The following is a 19,392-nucleotide window of genomic DNA, read 5'->3' on the forward strand; positions in this document are numbered from 1 at the left end:
GGTGGGGGCCAAGTATATCAGAGCTGGAAGGAAGTCCAGCTTCCCACCCTTATATGACAGATGGGGAAACTGAGAGCAGAAAAATGATAACCGCCAGCAAATCTAGGGGGAAAAAACCCAGTTCAGCTTTCATTCCATGCTGAGCACTCCATCCCTTCCTGTTTTCCCAGAGTGATAAGAGGACCTAATTTATACCTAATTTATAAAATTTTTCTAAGCCTTGCAGACATTCCACTGGGGCGGTCTCCCCAAGAGTCATAGGCCCCTAATGGTGTGAATGTTCTGGACTGCTCTCCAAAGCCCGTGAATAGAGCCACTCAACCCAAATCCCAGAGACTCCTATGGCTCCTTTGTTTCTTCTAGCTGCCCCAGGGAGACCTGGATGTCCTGTTCTCAAACATCGATGATGTCATTGAAGTGAACAGCAGATTTCTTCACGATCTCCAAGAGACAGCATCCAGGGAAGACGAACAAGTGCACTCAATTGGTAAGCAAAAGACAAGGCAGCTGTCAGCCTCAGATTCCCACGGAATTGTCCTCAGCATGTGGGCATTGCTGAACTGCCTCCAGAATTCCAGGGAAATGCAGATCAATGGGAGCTTCTTTTGGGGATTCCTGAAACACAGCGTGTCAGAGCTGGTAGGACTCTCAGATAATATCCAGCCCAGTCCCATCACTTTACAGAAGAGAAGACCGGGGCCCAGAGACAGGGAGGAACTAATGGGTCAGTGGCCTGGCTGAGCTTTTCATTATTTACTAGACGCAGTTATTTACTGAGCACCTGCCGATTCCTGTGCTGTGTGCTGGCATCACAGTATCAACAAGCGAGTCCACGTTCCCACTCTGAAAGGTCTGGCAAGTTAAAGTGACAGAAGATAAACAGATAAATAAGAGAATTTTAGGTAACAATTTGTAATTTGAAGAAAAGAAACAGTTGTAGTAACTTTGGGGCATGAGAGCAGTCCTCCTGAGAAGGGGACATTTGAGCTGAGACCTGACTATTGGGAAGGAGACAGCTCTGAGATCTGGAGGGAGAGCAGAGAGAGTGGCTGTGCAAAGGCCCTGAGACAGGGACGAGCCTAGAATGTTTGGAGGACGGACGGAAAGAAGGCCGGCGTGGCTCCAGGGAAATTAGTGAGGAGTGTGTGTTAGGGGATAAGGTGGAAGAGGCAGAGAAGGACCAAATCACGTAGGGCCTTCTAGGCCATGGTAAGGAGTTTGGATTTTACTCCGAGTGTGATGAGAAACCATTGGCCAGTTTTGAGCGAGAAGGTGATATGGTCCGATTCATGCTTTTCAAAGACCTCTTTGGCCCTTGTGGACAGTGGGTTGTGAGGGGGTGGCGACAGTGGAACCATGAGACCAGCGGGAGCCTTCCTGTCGCCCAGCTGAGAGATGGTGGGAGTGTACTCATTCTGGAACGGTTAGGATGACTGTAGGGCATGAAGAAGGAGGGACAAGGGGGTATAAACCTCACACCCGTGTCCCTCATTCTCTTCTCATCTGCTGCCCTGGGGTCACTTGACAAAACTTGTAGGTCAGGGGTTTTTGAGTGGAGTTGGGGGAAGGCAGAGGAGAGGAGGAGGGGGGGGACACCCAGCACCGTGACCACCCTAGTGGCCTTTTACATCCCCAATCTTCTACCCTTTCCTAGACATGATGGGGCTTAAAAATAACAAACATCCAATTTTTTAAAAATGTGTTTATAATTATTTTTGTAAATGTTTATTTTAGAGAGAGAGTGTGAGGGGGGAGGGGCAGAGAGAGGGTGGTGGGGACTGAGGATCCGAAGCACGGAGAGCCCAGTACGGGGCCCGAACTCACAAACCGCGAGATCATGACCTGAGCCGAAACCAAGAGTCAGATGCTTAGCTGACTGAGCCACCCAGGCGCCCCACAAATATACAAATTTTGTAGAAATCCTACTTTCTGAGTGTTTACTAAATGCTTAGCATTGTCCTGATGTACATGTATTAACTCATTTAATCTTCACAACCACCCCAAAAGGTAGCTGCTGTCATCTCATTGTGCAGTTGAGGAAACAGAGGCACAGAGAGAGGAACTAACCTGCTCAAGGTCATTTGGCTAATGACGGAGCCGCGATTTGAATTCGGGCAGTTGGTCTCCAGAGCCAGCGCTCCCAACTACTGCCCCTAATAGCTTCAATGTAGCAGATATGGGATTAAAGCCTGTGTGTCGCGTGTTTATTCTTCCCTTGAAAATAGAGTTCCTGGGGCGCCTGGGTGGCTCAGTCGGTGAAGCGTCCAACTTCGGCTCGGGTCATGATCTCACGGTCTGTGAGTTCGAGCCCGTGAGTTCGAGCCCTGCGTCGGGCTCTGTGCTGACAGCTCGGAGCCTGGAGCCTGCTTTGGATTCTGTGTCTCTCTCTCTCTGACCCTCCCCGTTCATGCTCTGTCTCTCTCTGTCTCAAAAATAAATAAACATTAAAAAAAAAATTAAAAAAAAAAAGAAAGTAAAAAAAAAGAAAATAGAGTTCCTTATTAAAACAGCAAAGTGAATGAGTTACTATTTCCTAAAAAAGAAGGATGAATACAAAATTAAAGAACAAGATTTTTTTTTTTTTAAAGTACCTGGGAAGCTATTCTCAACTTTTATCATTTTGTCCTTGTTTCTGTTACTAATCACCACCTGCTTGAGTGGGAATCAGTATAGCCTCAGGCCAAAGACACTCTTAAGGGGCTGCAGACTCTGAGGTTAGGTTCTTCTGTTGCTATGGGCTTGAGGTTTGATGTGGTGCCTTGTTTAAGGGTCCTTGCCTGCCAGTCTCTGCCTTCCTGCTTGACTGGCAGCAAAGAGTCAGAGTCAGGATGTCACTTTGTTTCCCGACCACACCTGGTGACAACTCCATTCCCTGCCTTCCTAGTAGAGTCGCCAGATAAAATACATGTGCCCAATTAACATATCTTTTTTTTATACTTACATATTTATATATTTGAGAAAGAGGGAGAGAGAGAAAGAGAGCACACTCAAGCAAGGGGAGGGGCAGAGAGGGAGGGAGAGAGAGAATCCCATGCAGGCTCCATGCTGCCAGCACAGAGCCTGACGCAGGGCTCGAACCCATGAACCGTGAGACGACCACCTGAGCCGAAATCAAGAGTTGGGCACTCACCCGGCACCCCTACAGGTACCCAATTACATTTGAACTTCAGATAACCAGTGAGTAATTTTTTTTAGTATCAGGATGTCCCATGCAACCTTCGGGATATACTTATACCAAAAATTTATTCATTGTTTACCCGAAATTTAAATTCCACTGAAATGTAGTCCTATATTTTTCCCCCTCTAATTTGGCAGTCCTATTTCCTGACTGTAGAGTCTACACAGAATAGCCTCCTCGTCCGCTGCCCGTTGTGGTTAGCAAAAAAAGAGGCACAAAGAATCCATGTGGCTTTTCTTCTCTTTGGTGCATTATGTGCAGGGTCAAGACTGCCCTGGCTCCTGCCAACTCTTTATTCCCAGTCCAGCCCCCACGCCTTGCTATGCTAGGATCGCCTTTCTCACAATCCTGTAGCCACAGCATTTTAAGAGAGTTTGGGCCTCAAGCTTGACTGTCTTTAACAGGCTTTTTTCCTCGCAGATGACTTAGGTCCCCTGTCATTACGAACGATTCCAACGCAACTCTGACGTTCCCAGGGGGCCCTCCCAGGGTGGTCTCACGACAGGACACCATGCTGTAGCTCAGTGCAGTCCAATAGAAATGTCATTCCAGACACACATTTATTTCAAAACTTTTGAGAAGCTACATTTGAAAAAACTTGAAGAAGCAGGTGCAGTTACTTTTAACGATATATTTGATTTTATCCCAGTATGTCCGCAGACTAACATTTCAACATACAATCAATATAAAAATTATTCATGACATATTTTACTTTTTTTTTTTTTTGGTCCTAAGCCTTTGAAATCGGTGTCTTTTATGTTGACAGCACATCTCACTTGGGATCCTGAAATTTCAAGTGCCCAAAAGCCACATGTGGATGGTGACTGCTGTATCTGGGCAGTGCAGGTCTAACGGTTTGGAGTCTTGACTGGCAAAGCTGTGTCACCCACAAGTCCCTTCATGTCTCTGAGCCTCAGTTTTTGCCTCTTTGAAATGTGCCAGCCGAGACTCTGATTACCTAACACGTACGAGCTCTTTCATTTCACATTGTTGTTACTTGCTGATGACTATTTTTACTGTCCCCATCTTACTAAAGAAGAACCTGAGACCCAAGTGACAGGGCTTGTCAAGGCAGAACAAGAGTCCTAACTCTTGACCATCCTGCCTCCCTTTTTTTTTTTTTCCTTTCTGACTGATCCTAGGTCTCGGCAGAGTATTCTTTTGATACTGGGAGGAACTTTTTCACTACTGTGACTTCTTTGCAATCTGTGACCACAGGACAAGAGGGAAAGAAGTTAAGTCTTTACTTTCCTATTCCTGGCATTGCTGCTCCTTTGGCTAGCTCTGCTTTCTGGGAGTTTGCCTTCCTCTGCCATTCAGTTACTGGAATGCCCCTGTCCTGGTCACACTGGCTCTGATACGGTTTCTTTGCTCTCAGTCACATGCCTGCCGACGCACCCAGGTTCAGGAGAATGTGGGAACCGCCCTAGATTTTAAGGCTACGCCCAGGCTGTCTCTTTGCAGGGATGATCTCTGCAGTTGGCTGATCTCCCGGCATGCAGATTCTCCCTGGCTGCAGCTTTGTGTACTCTTTCCCCTGTTCCCCCTCCTTCTGGGGGTTCTCCTGAGGGAGTTCTCTCTGGAGATTGGCTGGACCAGCATTGGAGAGGAGGACCGGTCCTGGGTGGCAGTCTCACTGTGGGCGTCTTTGCCGAGGGCTGGACCACGCTGGGCTAGGCACCAGCCCGTGTGTCCCCATGTGACCCCGTGGCGGGCTTGGTCGAGGTCAGGGGCCCAACCTGTACCTTCAGCAGACAGTAGGGTCAGCTGGGCTTCCTGTGGTCCACGGCTCCCCACCCACTTTCGTGGCTAATACATTTGTCTTCGTCCTCGCCACTTCCCCCTAGATGGACAACCAAAGGCTCTTGTGGGTACTTGAGGTAGCTAGCGTTCTCACAGCCATTCCTATCACCGCTTTTAACTCCTAGTTTAGTCTCAACATACTACAGCTAGTATAGATCTTTTTTTTAATGAATAGACTTTACTTTTTAGAGTACTTTCAGGTTTGCAGAAAAATTAAGTGGAACGTACAGAGAATTCTCATATAGTCCCATTCCCCCAGCCCCAGAATTTTGTAGTTTCCCTGCTCTAAAAATCTTCCTATTCATCCCTCTCCCTCCCCTCCCCCCTGGGAAAAACACTGATCTTTTTACTGTCTCCATAGTTTTGCCTTTTCCAGAGTGTCCTATGGCTGGAGTCGTGCAGTACACAGCCTTCACAGAGTGGCTCCTTTCACTTAGCAATGTGCATTTAAGCTTTCTCCTTTTCCTGTTTAGATAGCTCATTTCTTTCCTTTTTCTTTTTTTAATCACTGAATGATATTCCATTGTATGGACATAGCACAGTTTATGCATTTACTTCCTGAAGTACATTTTTAGTAACTTCCAAGTCTAGGCAGTTATAAATAAAACCGTTATAAACCTTTCTGTGCAGGGTTTTTTAAAAATCACTTTTTTATTTTTTATTAAAAAAAATTTTTTTTAACGTTTATTCATTTTTGAGAGACAGAGAGAGAGACAGAGCATGAACAGGGAAGGGGCAGAGAGAGAGGGAGACACAGAATCTGAAACAGGCTCCAGGCTCCGAGCTGTCAGCACAGAGCCCGACGCGGGGCTTGAACTCACGGACCGGGAGATCATGACCTGAGCCGAAGTTGGACACTCAACCAACTGAGCCACCCAGGTGCCCCATTTTAAAACTCACTTTTAAACTTTTTTCTATAGTGGTAAAATACACACAGCATGAAATGTACCATTTTACGCATATTTGAGTCCAATGGCGTTAAGTACCTTCACATTGTTGTGCCACCATAAGTACTGCCCTTCTCTGGAACTACTTCCTCACCCTGAACTGAAACTCTGTACCCATCAAATAATAACCAGCCCCTGGTCACTTCTAGTTTACTTTCTGTCTCTGTGAATTTGACTACTCTAGGTAACTCACAAAAGGGGGATCCTACAATAATTTGTCCTATCGTGTTTGGCCTTCAGCATAATGTCTTCAAAATTCTTTTTAAACTTTTTAAATCTTAAAAAATGAATCTTAAAATCAGCTTAGACTTACAGAAAAGTGGCAAAAATAATGCAGAGGTCCTAAATAACCCTCGATACAGCGTCCCCTAATTTTAACATCTCAGACAGTTACAGTACAGATGTTGAAACCAGGAAATTAACAGCATTGTAACACTATTGACTCTCCTAACCTCACTCACATTTTGACAGCATACCTATAAACGTCCTTTTTCTGGCCCGGGATCTAACCTAGGGTACCACATTTCATTTTATTGTGATGTTGCCTTAGACTTCTTTAGTCTGTCTGTCTTTTGGGACCATAACACTTTGGAAAGTCCAAGCCAGATTTATAGTATATCCCTCAATTTGAGGTTTTCAGTTGTTAAAATTGAAAAGATTTTATAGATTTTGTAAAATTTTATATATGTATCATTTATATTTTATAAATTATAAATATTTTATAAACACTTTATATTTCATTCTTAAATTGAGGTTGGACATTTTTGGCAATAAGATCATGGTTAACGTCCTGTCCTTCTTAGTGGCTCAGAACAGGGGCACATGATGTTTCTATATGTTATTACTTAAAATATTGTTAATTTTGATCACATGATTGATAGAAGATAGTGTCTTCTGTGTTTTTCCTCTACAAAGTTACTAGTTTTCCCTTACAATTAGTAAATATGGAGAAAAACTTTTATATTATACAAATGTTCTATTTCATTTCAAACTTAATTTTAAGTAAGCATTAATTTTAGCATCCATCAGTGGTTCTGCCCTGCAGTAATTACTACTGGTGTTCTTGTGGTAATTTTCTATTTCCCTTATTCCTTCTACATTTATTAATGGCAATTTTTCTATAAGTACAAACTGTCCTTTCTTGCCCACTCATTTATTCAGTTATTTATATCAGTATGGGCTCTGGGACATTTACTTTATTCCACGAGTCAGAATCCAGCACCATCATGATTTTCTTGCTCAGATTATACCAGTGCTGGCCATTGAGAGCTCCTTCACATTGGCTCCTGTGTCCTTTCTGTATGCCTCCAACAATTTTTGAGTACACCCTTACTTTCGGACACCATAAGACGTTCCAGGTTCATCTTGTACTTCCCTGTCCCATCCTTGGAATCAGCCATTTCTCCTAGGAGCCCTGGTTCCCATTTTGGCGGAATGGTATTTAGACACCAAGTTCTAGGCTCTAGGTATGCTCATTGCCCCTGGGGTGTCATTACCCTCTCAACTGATAGAGCTGGGAAATATAAGTGTGTATACTAATGTGTGCATATGCACTTATCTACATTTCTTTCTATCTCTATCTTTTCTTTCTTTCTATCTATCTATCTATCTTTATATATTTAAGACCATGAGTTCGTACCGATACCTACAATTCCAGTCCATCCAGTCCATGTTCCCTCTCATCCCTACTATCCTATCCTGTTCCCTCATTCTTTCCACCCCATTCCATCCACCTGCTGCAGTAACCAACCTCATAAATTTCTGATTTAAAAATTTGGAATGCTTCACAGACTTGCCTTTTATTCTTGTGCATTAACCTTCTCCATATTATTCCAACTTTGGTATATGTCCTGCTGAAATTGAGCACTATAGTAATCTATTTAAAACAGAAAGCAGATCGCCCCTGTTCAGACCCCTCTGGTTGCTTCTTACCACCATTAGAATTAGAATAAAATCCAAACCCCTTATCCCACCTTACCTACTTACTTTGAGGCCCTCTGGGATCTGACTTGTGTTTTCTGTTTATTTTCTCTGCTTTCTGCTCTCGTTCACTCTGCTCTGGCTATTCTTCCCCCTCTTGCTCTTGCCCTTATGCCAAGTGCTCTCCTGCCTGAAGCCCTTTGGATTTTTTCCCCCTAAACCTGGATTGCTGTTCCCACCACACACTCCCAGGGCCATGTGCTTCTGGTCTCTGATAAGCATGCACATCTTCATGGAGGCCTTCCTTAAATAGCTCTCCTACTACTTTCTAATGTTTTGTTTTGATTCTTGGTAACAAGAATCAGTATAACGTCATATATTCAATGTGACGAATATAATATATTTATTTACTGTCTCTCTTCCCCACTAGAATATAAGCTCCATGAGGCAGGGGCTTTGTTTTGTTCACAGAGCTTAGAAGAGTGCCTGGCATATAGTCCATAAATAAGCAGTCGGTAAATATTTGGTGAGTAAAGTTTGTGTCAGGTGTTTTTACATGTGTTATTTGATTTAATCCTCATAAAAAGACAATTGGAAGTGAATGCTATTTTTATTCCAATCTATCGGTGAAAAAATGGAGGGTCCAGGAGGTCAAGTACTTGCCCTAGGGTATGCCCTTGGGGAAGGGTTGACCGGAGATCTGGCCCTCGTTCTCTCTGACTCCAGAGTCCATGTGTATGCTCTGCTTGCTATAGTGTGTCTTTGTAAACTGGGGGTTTGAAGTTGTACTTGCCACACACAGTAATTGTCAAGATACAATTGTAAAGCTGTAACACGAGTGTGTTTTATGAACTGTAAAGCACTGTACAGATAGGGGAATTATTAATATCGTTGCCATAATTATACCTACCATTTATTAAGACTCACAGTGCACCAGCCTGAGCCCTGTATCACCCTGTCACTTAATCCTTCTAGCAGCCTTTTGAACGTGAGATGAAAAAACGGAAGCTCAGGAAGAAGCGTGAACGTGCCCAAAGTGACAAAGCTGGTTAGGCCTGGCAGCCTCACTCCCGAGCCGAGGGCTTAGCTGTCTCTCTCAACACCTCCGTGTCCCAAGCAAGGGTGCAGACAGACATGCCTCTGAGGGTTTCTTGTCGCTCTTTCATCACCAGGCAACTTATTCCTGGAATTCCAAGAGGAGCTGGAGCGAGTCTATAAGGTCTACTGCGCCAGCTACGACCAGGCCTTGCTGCTGGTGGAGACCTACCGGAAGGAGCCAGAGCTGCAGCGAGAGATCCAGGGCATCATTGAGGCAGTGGTGTAAGTAGCATGACCAGTGAGCACTCGCTTCCGCTGCCATTGACTCCAAGGTCAGGAGCCGTTAAGGTCTCACCCCTCCTTGGTGCCGCTCACGCTGCTTCAGGAGTGTCTCAGTCAGGCGAGGCTGCAGAGACAAACACTCCCACCCCCCCACCCCCCACCCCCCACCCCCGCTCTTGGCGGCTTCAAACAGCAAAGGTTTCTGCCTTCCTTATGCGCCACTGCGGTTGACTTGAGGCCCTTGTTTGTGTCATCCTCACACTGGGGCCCAAGCTTGATGGGAGCCACTCTCTGGATTATTGCCAGTAACTGTGACAAAGGGAAAAGAGCTCTGAAGGGTCTAATGCTGGTAATTAAATGCTCCCGACCAGAAATGGTCTCTATCAGCTCTCGTGATCCGTGGGCCAGAACTAATCACGTGGCTTCATCCGACCACCAGGAGGCCAGGGCTTCTACCCTGCCATGTGTCCAGAGGTGGAAGAACAGAAACGTGGCGAACAGCACTTGTGTCTACCGTAGGAAGGGCAGTGAGACGGTCGGAATTACGGGCTGTGGGACAGGATGGCAGTGGCATGAAGCTGGTTTGTATCACCCGGGAGGGCCTCTCTCCAGATAGCTGAAGACTGTCCCACGAAACAGGATCAGAACTGCCCTGGGTGGCTTCACTGCCCAGAGCTGGCCCCAGCGGGTGGAAGCTCTAGAAGGAAATATGTAGAGAACAAGTATTTTTTTTTTTAATTAAAATTTTGGATGGATAGCAGTTATGGTTCAGAAACTTAAAAGCATCCACATTTAGGCAGCCAAAAATTCTTCCCAACCCTGTCCCTTCCTCTACCCAAGTCCTACTCCCAGCCCCAGCGTTAAGGTAGCCACTTTGAAATTGCTTATGGATCTTTGCAAAGTTCCTATGTGCGAACACAAGCAAATACAAATATATACTATCATTTTACTGCCTTTTTAAAGAACGTTTGTATTTTTTTTCACTTACACTGTATCTTGGATAGCTTTCCATTTATTTGTTTAATTTTTTTTTAATGTTTATTTATTTTTGAAAGACAGAGAGAGACAGAGTGCAAGTGGGAGAGCAGCAGAGAGCGAGAGGGAGACACAGAATCCGAAGCAGGCTCCAGGCTCTGAGCTGTCAGCACAGAGCCAGACGCGGGGCTCGAACTCACGAACTGTGAGATCATGACCTGAGCCAAAGTCGGATGCTTAACCAAGCGGGCCACCCAGGTGCCCCAATATCTTTCCATTTCAATACATACACGTGTGATCCTGTGAATGGCATATCCTTCACCACATGGCTGTTTCCCAGTTTATTTAACTGGTCTCTGTTTTGTTTTGTTTTTTTTTATGTTTATTTATGTTGAGTGAGAGAGAGAGATGGAGTGAGAGAGCTCTGAGAGGGGGAAAGACAGAGAGAGAGAGAGAAAGAGAGAGAATGAATCCCAGGCAGGCTTTGCTCTGTCAGCACAGAGCCCGACACTGGGCTTGATCTCACAAACTGTGAGATCATGACCTGAGCTGAAATAAAGATTCAGACATTTAACTGACTGAGCCACCCAGGCGCCCCTAACTGGTCTCTTATTAACGGACATTGGTTCACTTCTTTTCTTTTGATGTTACAGGTAGTGTTGAGTAATTATTTATGAGCATATGTCATTTTACTCAGGTACAGGTATTTCTGTGAGGTAAATTCCAGACATGGGTTGCTAGGTCAAAGAAATTATGTATGGATAATTTTGATACTATTGCAAAATTTCCTTCTGTAGAGGCTACACCAAGTTGCATTCCCGTGACCAAGGTAGGGGTGTCTGTTTCCTCATAGCCTCACCAGACTATGTTATTAAACTTTAGAATATTTGCCTCTGAGACAGGTGACAAATGGTGTCTCAGTGTAGTTTCATGTTGCATCTGCTTCTTGTGATTAAAGTTGGTCATCCCTTTGTATATTTCCTTGCCTGGGATTGTCCTGCTTCTTTTCGGTTTTACAAAGGCTTATGTCTTCCCCAGGACAAGCTCACCAAATGGAGAGAGATGAAGGTTATTTTCTGGAAATCAGAATAGTGCAGGAGGAACAAAGGTTATTACCATTTCATCTTGCTTAGATATTCCCTTTACACCCAAGAGAAACACAGTATATAGATTTAGATCTCTCTCTCTCTCTTTTTTTTTTTTTTTGAGAGATAGAGAGCAAGCAATAGGGATGGGTAGAGAGAGAGGGAGAGAGAGAATCCCAAGCAGTCTCCACATGGTCAGCGCAGAGCCCAACGCAGCCCTCGAACTCACGGACCATGAGATCATGATCTGAGCCAGAGTCTGGAGTCGGACGCTTATCCGACTGAGCCACCCAGGCGCCTCGATTTAGGTCTTTGAAGATGATGGTATCTCATATGGAACCTCCTGCTACCTCCCCTCCTCCTCTCTCTTACCTTATGCCCTCAACCCCCCTGAAGCCTTCTTTTCAAGTACCCATGTCCTAGCCCCTCCCTGCCCCTCAAAACCTACATTCACTCCCTCCTTTGATCCATCCTTCCACGGGTCTTAACAAATTTAGGCTTTTGCAACGGTCACTAAATACATTTCAGTAGGAGAGAGGCAGATAACAGAAATGAGGGAAGCAAGGTGCCTGGTGCGAGGCAAAAGGGAGCAGCGGAGACTGAGGCCAACCAGAGCCAACAGACCCTGTGGAGAGAGTGGTTGCAGCCCACCTTCCACTGATTGTTGCTCTATCAAGTAGTTTTTGCTATGTAGCAGACCATCCCAGAATGGAATGGCTTAAGACAAACATTTGTTTGGCTCACGTTGCTGCCTGTTAGCAATGTAGCCGGGCTCAGTAAACTGTTCTGCCAGCCCTGGCCGAGCACCTTCACGTGCCTGTGATCGACTGAAGCTCAGCTTTGCTGATCTTGGCGGGGCTCTGTCGTGCATCTGAGACACGTGAGCTGACTCAGCTCTGGCGGTACAGCCTCTCATCATCTGGCAGGTGGCCCAGGCTCGTTCACACGGTGGTCACAGGATAGAGAGAGGGAGAGAGCAGGAGGGAGGGAGAAGGACGGTGAGAGGGCAGGGCAGGCTAAGGCCTTTAGAGGTCTTGGCTGGGCGTTGGCATGCTGCGACAGACCCAAGGGGTGGAAAAATAGAATAGAGGAGCTTCAAGGTCATATTCAGAGGGTGTGGATACAACCACCACCACCACAACAAAGGGTGGAAACACAGAGAGTAGAATGATTACAGCCCTATTTTACAAACCGTCAGCCTCAAATGCCATGTAGGAATGAGATCCTTTGATTTTTCCAGAGAAGTCAGAAACTTTGATATAACGTCTCCCAGGCACCAAATGCTGGCATCTAGCTCTGACATGTTAGAAGCACTGTTGGGGGGCCGTGGTTGGTACAGAGGCTGCTGTTTGTCGTGCCTTCCACACTCTGGTCTTTCCCAGCCAGGCCAGTCCAGACTTTTCTCATGGGCTCCAGTGCCACACTGCCCAGTAGCGGACCTGGCTCTGCTCCTAACTCACCTTGGTGAAGCCATTTCATGAATCAGAACCTAGTTTCCTTACTTAATGGGGGAGTAATAACTACACCTCATGGGGACTCGGACTCATTGTACCCAAGTGACGCTCTATGAACCCCAGCTCTCATCCTTGTCTTGGCTATCCTTGTCCCTTGAAACCACATCATGGCTCTCAGATCTAATGGTTCCAATGCTCCTTTTTTATAACAGACATTAAATTATTATCCTGAGGGGTGCCCGGGTGGCTCAGTACGTTGAGCATCCGACTCTTGATGTCAGCTCAGGTCATGATCCCAGGGTCGTGGGATCGAGCCCCATGTTGGGTTCCACACTGAGCGTGGAGCCTGCTTAAGATTCTCCCTCTCCCTTTGCCCCTCCCCCCCATTAATATCCTGAAATATATTCTTGAAATCTACATATATATGCTACCTATATACAGAACTTAAAAAAAATCAATATAATGGCTCAAAATAAAAAGGAGAAGTAAAAGGAAAATAATGTCTAATAAAGTTAAATGTATTTCAGTGTGCAAATACTTGGGCACCACTACCCTAGAAAATCTAATGAAGCAATCAGATGCTGGCACCTACTTAAAATAAGTTTGGATTCAAGGAAAGGAAAGTCAGAAGCCATTCTGTATAAGAAAGAAGTATGGGAAAAGGAGAGAGCAGAGAATGTGCGTCCCCTAGAATGACAAGTAGCAACGATAGCAAATTTAACTTCCCTGTGTATGATATGAAAAAGAAGGAAACGACATAGGTGATGTAGGGATAACATCAGATCTGGGAGGGGGTGGGGGGGGCAGTGGAAGTGAGGAAGTAATGATGTTCTTGCAGATGATCTGGGTCTTGTTTATGAAGGGTAGCATCGTAATAATTTCCAGTGTTCTGGTAAGTGACTAGATGGAGTTCAGATCTCAGTTCTTGAAATCACAGCACATTTTGAGGCATTCATTCAGTCTCTGAATGTTCAGAGGGACGTAGGAGACATAGCACTATTCTGCACAGTGTGGGACTGTCGTTGGCAGATGTCCCGCTTCCCTGGTCCCTGCCCACTAAGTGCCTGTAGCTGTCTGGTGCTCGAAGGTTTCCACAGTGCCCCTCGGGGAGAGCCTCTGGTCCAGTATTGCACCAGGGATGCCGTTCTTCCTGTCAGCATTGCTGTCTCCTCTCTCTTGAAACAATAATCCTGGCTATCTTGTGCTTCTGCAGTCAAATGCTCTACCAATGAGCTATACCTGCTCTTGGCTTTCTTGTGCTTATGATCATGAGACTCTTTCCAGAGCTTAGCCAACCAGAATCCCCACACCGACCATAAGTGGTTCTTTCTCGTCCGGATAGGATGGACCATCTGATCAGATTCTTTGTGATTCCAAAATGCATGCTGTCTCCCGCCCTTTATTTGGGTGGGTGAGTGGGTGAGGTGTTCAGTTTATCCTGTCTCTTAATGCAGCTCCCACCTTGAGGGCCAAGGGGATCAAAGGCTCGCCCTTGCAGTATGCAGGAAGTTCTGCCTCTGACTGTACAGCTGTCAGCCGGGGGAGGCTGCCTTGCAGAGGCACGAAGCACTCAGAATGATGGCGGAGGCAGTTTGCAGAAGGCAGATAAACCTTCTTTGTTTTCCTTTATTGGCAATCTTGGTTTGTTTTATTTTTATTTATTTGTCTATTTTTATTTTTATTTTTATTTTAGACAGAGAGAGAGCATGTGAGCTGGGGAGGGGCAGAGGGAAAGAGAGAATCTTAAGCAGGCTCCACACTCAGAGCAGAGCCTGATGCAGGGCTCAATCCCATGACTGTGAAATCATGACCTGAGCTGACAGATGGCTCAGTCAGTGAAGTGCCCAACTTCGACTCAGGTCATGATCCCACAGTTTGTGAGTTCAAGCCCCGGGCTCTCTGCTGACAGCAGGGAGCCCACTTCAGATTTTCTGTCCCCTTCTCTCTCTGCCCCTCCCCTACTCATTTTCTCTCTCTCTCTCTCTCTCTGCCCCTCCCCTACTCATTCTCTCTCTCTCTCTGTCTCTCTGTCTCTGTCTCTCTCTCTCTCTCTCTGCCCCTCCCTTGCTTGTGGGCACAGGTGCATGCACTCATGCTCTCTCTTTCTCCCTGTAAATAAATAAACTTTAACAAATAAATAAATATAAAAGCAATGTATGCTTACTAAAAAAAAAAAGGAATATTTAAACAATACACAGATATATAAAGTAAAAGGTAAAAGTCCATTCTCCGTTGGTCTCACATTTCCCCATCTCTCCACCTCGTAGTTAACCTTTTCTATCCAGGTTTTCTTCTGTTCATTTAAAGACAGGCAGACAGACTTTACACGCAGAAGTCTAAGTGTTGGATGGATGGATGGATGGATGGATGGATGGATGGAAAGAAAAGTAATGAAGGAAGGAGAAATTTAAAGGGGCTCTGACTTACCTGCTTTTCTAGAACTTACTTTTTCACTTAACCACGGTCATGAATATCTTTTCACAACACTAGGAATACTTCTAGCATGTTCTTGTTAATGGCCCCACAGAGTTCCTTTCCAGGGCAGCTCAGACTGTGGTTTATTTAACCAAGCCCCTACTGATGGATATCTGGCTTGTTTCCAATTTTTTACTGCGATAAATAGAGTTGTTGGTAGCTCCCACCTTTATCTTTGCTCGCTTGAGTTGACATTTCTGTGGGCAGGTATCTGGAGTAGGATCGATGGAACAAATATTTGTACATTTCACAAATTGCCAAACTGTTCTTCAAAATAATCTTACAAATGCTGCTACCACCAAGAGAATGTAAGCGGGCCTGTCTCCCCTTCCCACACCCATTTTCTTTTCCTTCCTTCCTTCCTTCCTTCCTTCCTTCCTCCCTTCCTTCCTTCCTCCCTCCCTCCCTCCCTCCCTCCCTCCCTCCCTTTGGATTATCTTCCAGTTTTTGTTGCCTGTCTGAAAGGCTACTTAAACATTTTCTCCAGATTACCTTAGAAAAGCCATAAACATAAAAGGCTGCTGTGATTCTGTCATGACTGCTTGATAATTCTGGAGAAGAGCTGTGATCATTTCTTTGAAGACCCCCCCATCCCCTTATTTGTGGAGTGACAGCTGTCCCCAGGAGGCAGTTGGCCCTTTCCCATGGAAAGTAAGCTCAGAGGATAGAGTATTGCAAATATCTGGTGACTTTCTCCATCTCCCCTGCTCGTGGTCAGCCAAGTGCTAGGAAACCCGTGGCGAGAGCAGATGGTTAGCGTAGGCATGTCCTGACAGGTAATTCTACCCCTACCCACCCCCCCCCAACCCCCTGCAGCTAATGAAGGGGCACCCACCTGCTCTGCCTATTCTTAGCCTCATGACTGATCTTTGCTGGACATTTGGTCTGGAAATATTTCCTTTGGAGGAAGAGCAAGAGGCACAGGTACCATGGAGAGGGGGGCAAAGAATGGCTGTGAGCAGCGTCTGTGAGTCTTCTTGGAGGAGGCATGCGTAGACACTGAGGCTTGAAATCCTCGCGAGCTTCTTGAAAGGCAGGTCTAAAGGCTGCTGGTCACGATCAAGGGAAGACTGTTGGAACCTCTTCCCAGATGCCACTGACTTGAGCATTCTTTCTGCAAATGCCAGACATCATCAAGGAAGGGACTAGAAATGGTCATCCATTCATCAAATAGTGCATCTGGAAGGGGTCTTGACGCCAGTTGTTCATGTGTTTTGTTTTATTTTTTAGCTTTTTAGTGAAAATTTTCACACCTGTAGAAAAATGGAAGAATGTAATAAACGTATGCCACTTCCTAAAATTAACCAGTGTTAACATTTTGTTTCATCTATCTTTATACTAAACTATTTAAAGACAAATGTAGACATTATGACTTTTTACCCTTAAATACTTTAAATGCATCCTAAACATAAAGTGCCTGTGATTTTTTTTAAATCTTTTGACTTTGATTTTTTATTTTTTTAAGTTTTATTTACCAAGTTTTTATTGACAAATTTTGTAACAGCGATAACATGAGCTTATTTTAGTAAACCTGGGTAGAATAAATATTTCATATTTAATGTTGATGACTGTAGAGATAGGTCTTTTTAAAAAATGTTTATTTATTTTTGAGAGAGAGAGGGAGGGAGGGGCAGACAGAGAGGGAGACACAGAATCTAAAGCAGGCTCCAGGCTCTGAAGTGTCTGCACAGAGCCCGACGTGGGGCTTGAACTCACAAACTGTGAGATCATGACCTGAGCTGAAGTCAGATGCTTAACTGAATGAGCCACCCAGGTGCCCCAAGACAAGCCTGTTTTAACTAAACTGATAAACTAGCTTTATTACCAAATCTTGTCCCAGATCACATAAACCTGAAATTCCCTTTGGTTGTTTTTATTCTATTTTTGAGAAATTTTAAAGAAGTTTTACTTAAGTAATCTCTACACCTAACATGGAGCTGGAACTCATAACCCCAAGATCAACAGTTGCTTGCTTACCAACTGAGCCAGCCAGGCACCCCCATTTTTGAGAATTTTTATGAATACTAGGATTATGTAAGTACTTAATTTTCTTTAAGCTGGTTAAAGAGAATTGTTTTACCAAGTAATTTTAGCAAACCTTAGAGGTAGAAAGTGCCATATATTCAAAATAGATGCAACGTATATAAATATACAGACAGATCCGGAGATTTTGTTGTTATTAGTATTTGTGAAGAAGGTTTTTGAGATTTGTATTTGTCCTTGGAAGAAATCTTGAGGCTGAGGTCTAGAGTTTGGGCAAGCGAGTCTTTTTAGCAGTTCATTTTTAAAAAGTATTTATTTCTTGATTGATTGATTTGATTTGATTTTTTTAAATATAGTTTATTGCCAAGTTAGCTAACATACAGTGTATACAGTGTGCTCTTGACTTCAGAGATCGATTCCCGTGATTCATAGCTTACATACAACACCCGGTGCTCATCCCAAGAACTGCCCTCCTCAATGCCCATCACCCATTTTCCCCAAGTTTTATTTTTTTTGAATTTTCATTTATTCATTTTGAGAGAGAGTGTGTGCATGTGCACAAGCAGGGTTGGGGCAGAAAGAGAGAGAGTCCCAAGCAGTCTCCCCACTGTCAGCGTGGAGCTCGACAAGGGCTCAGGTTCACAAACTGTGAGATCATGAGTTGAGCCGAAATCAAGAGTCAGATGCCTAACCGAATGAGCCCCCCAGGCGCCCCTACAACTTTTGATTTAAAAATTGTTTTAAATGTTTTATTTATTTTTGAGAGAGAGAGAGAGAGAGACAGAGTACTGGTGGGGGAGGGGCAGAGAGAGAGGGAGACACAGAAAACTTTTGATTTTTAAAGCAACAGAACCATTTTAATGAATGAAATATAAAATGGATGTCCCGCATACGGAGTTGTGCTTGAGACATTGCCAAGTGGACGTGTCAAGCAGGCAGTTGACTGTGTGAGTCTGGAGCTCTGGACAGAAGCTGGAAATGGAGATCTGGGTTTGGGATGTGCTTAAAGCCACAGGCCAAGAAAATGGCCCATGGAGAAGGAGAAGCAGGACAATGGGCATCTATGGGGCCAAAAGAAGAAACTGTTTTAAGAGCAAGGAGCAGGGGTGCCTGGGTGGCTCAGTCGGTTAAGCGACCGACTTCGGCTCAGGTCATGATCTCACGGTTCGTGAGTTAGAGCCCCTCGTTGGGCTCTGTGCTGACAGCTCGGAGCCTGGAGCCCATTTCTGATTCTGTGTCTCCCTCTCTCTCTCTGCCCCTCCCCCGCTCACGCTCTGTCTCTCTCTCCTTCAAAAATTAATAAACATTTAAAAAATTAAGAGCAGGGAGCAGTGAGCTGTGTCTGCTGCTGAGAGGCCAAGGAAGCTGAGGACAAAGAACTAACCGTTGCATTTAATACAGATGGGGACTCAGGGCCCAGAAAGAGGTACAGAGAGAAGTAGCACTGCCTATCTAACATCTAGACCTCACGCGTTACAGATGAGGAAACCGAGGGCCATGGAAGGAGGGTGACTTACCTGAGAGCCCACGGCGAGTTAAACGGCAGCTCTGGGACCAGAGCCCAGTCCTCCTGGTGCCCGAAAGGGTGGGCTTTACCTACCTAACGCCAGCCTTCTCCCCCAGGCCACAAGCTGGGCCCTCAGGCCTCAGTTTCTTACTGGTAATCCCTCTGCAGAGGATTACCAAGTACCCATTGCTGCTGCAGAAAATCCTGGAGAACACAGATCCTGATGCCAGTGCCTACCCTGTACTTCAGAGGGCTGCCTCTGCCCTCCAAGACGTGAACACCAACATCAATGAGTACAAGAGGCGCAAGGAAGTGGGTAAGGACTGGGGAGATTTAGGGGCTGTTATCAATGAGAATGCTTCCAGATCCAAACCTCATCTCAGACTGTCTTCATTAATAAAGGGAATGTAGCAGCTCACGTAACCACAAGTCCAGAGATAATATGGGCTTTTGGTAGGGTTTAATCAGGGGGCTGGCTCCATTTCCCATAATTCTCTTATCTCCGGTCTTTACTGTGTGTCAGCGTCATCTTCAGGCTGGCCTCCCTCATGATAGTAGTTCCAAGACTCACATCTGCACAGCAAAGCCTCTAGGAGAAGACGGGGCCTTTCTCCCCTTAGTCATAAAATTAAATTGGAGCTTCATGCTGATAGGATCCACTTGGGTCATGTGCTCCCCCTGAACCAATCACCACGCTTAGGAGAATGCCATGAGCTGATTGGCTTGGGCCTGGTTTATGTTTCAT

At 45.2% G+C, this 19,392-nt stretch overlaps 1 protein-coding gene across 4 annotated transcripts in view; it reads left to right on the plus strand.

Annotated features, from left to right (window-relative positions):
- The window catches only part of ARHGEF37 (Rho guanine nucleotide exchange factor 37), a 103,965-nt gene that overhangs the window by 18,207 nt on the left and 66,366 nt on the right, over nt 1-19,392 (plus strand). For all 4 annotated transcript variants that reach the window (XM_053907027.1, XM_019464392.2, XM_019464389.2 and 1 more), the window contains exons 3-5: nt 364-487; nt 9,021-9,168; nt 18,764-18,963. In XM_053907027.1, the coding sequence (XP_053763002.1) occupies nt 364-487; nt 9,021-9,168; nt 18,764-18,963 (472 nt within the window). The remainder of the gene's footprint in view (nt 1-363; nt 488-9,020; nt 9,169-18,763; nt 18,964-19,392) is intronic.

The sequence above is a fragment of the Panthera pardus genome, unplaced genomic scaffold, assembly GCF_024362965.1.
Source record: "Panthera pardus isolate Hobbes unplaced genomic scaffold, ASM2436296v1 HiC_scaffold_2, whole genome shotgun sequence".
NCBI lineage: Eukaryota > Metazoa > Chordata > Mammalia > Carnivora > Felidae > Panthera > Panthera pardus.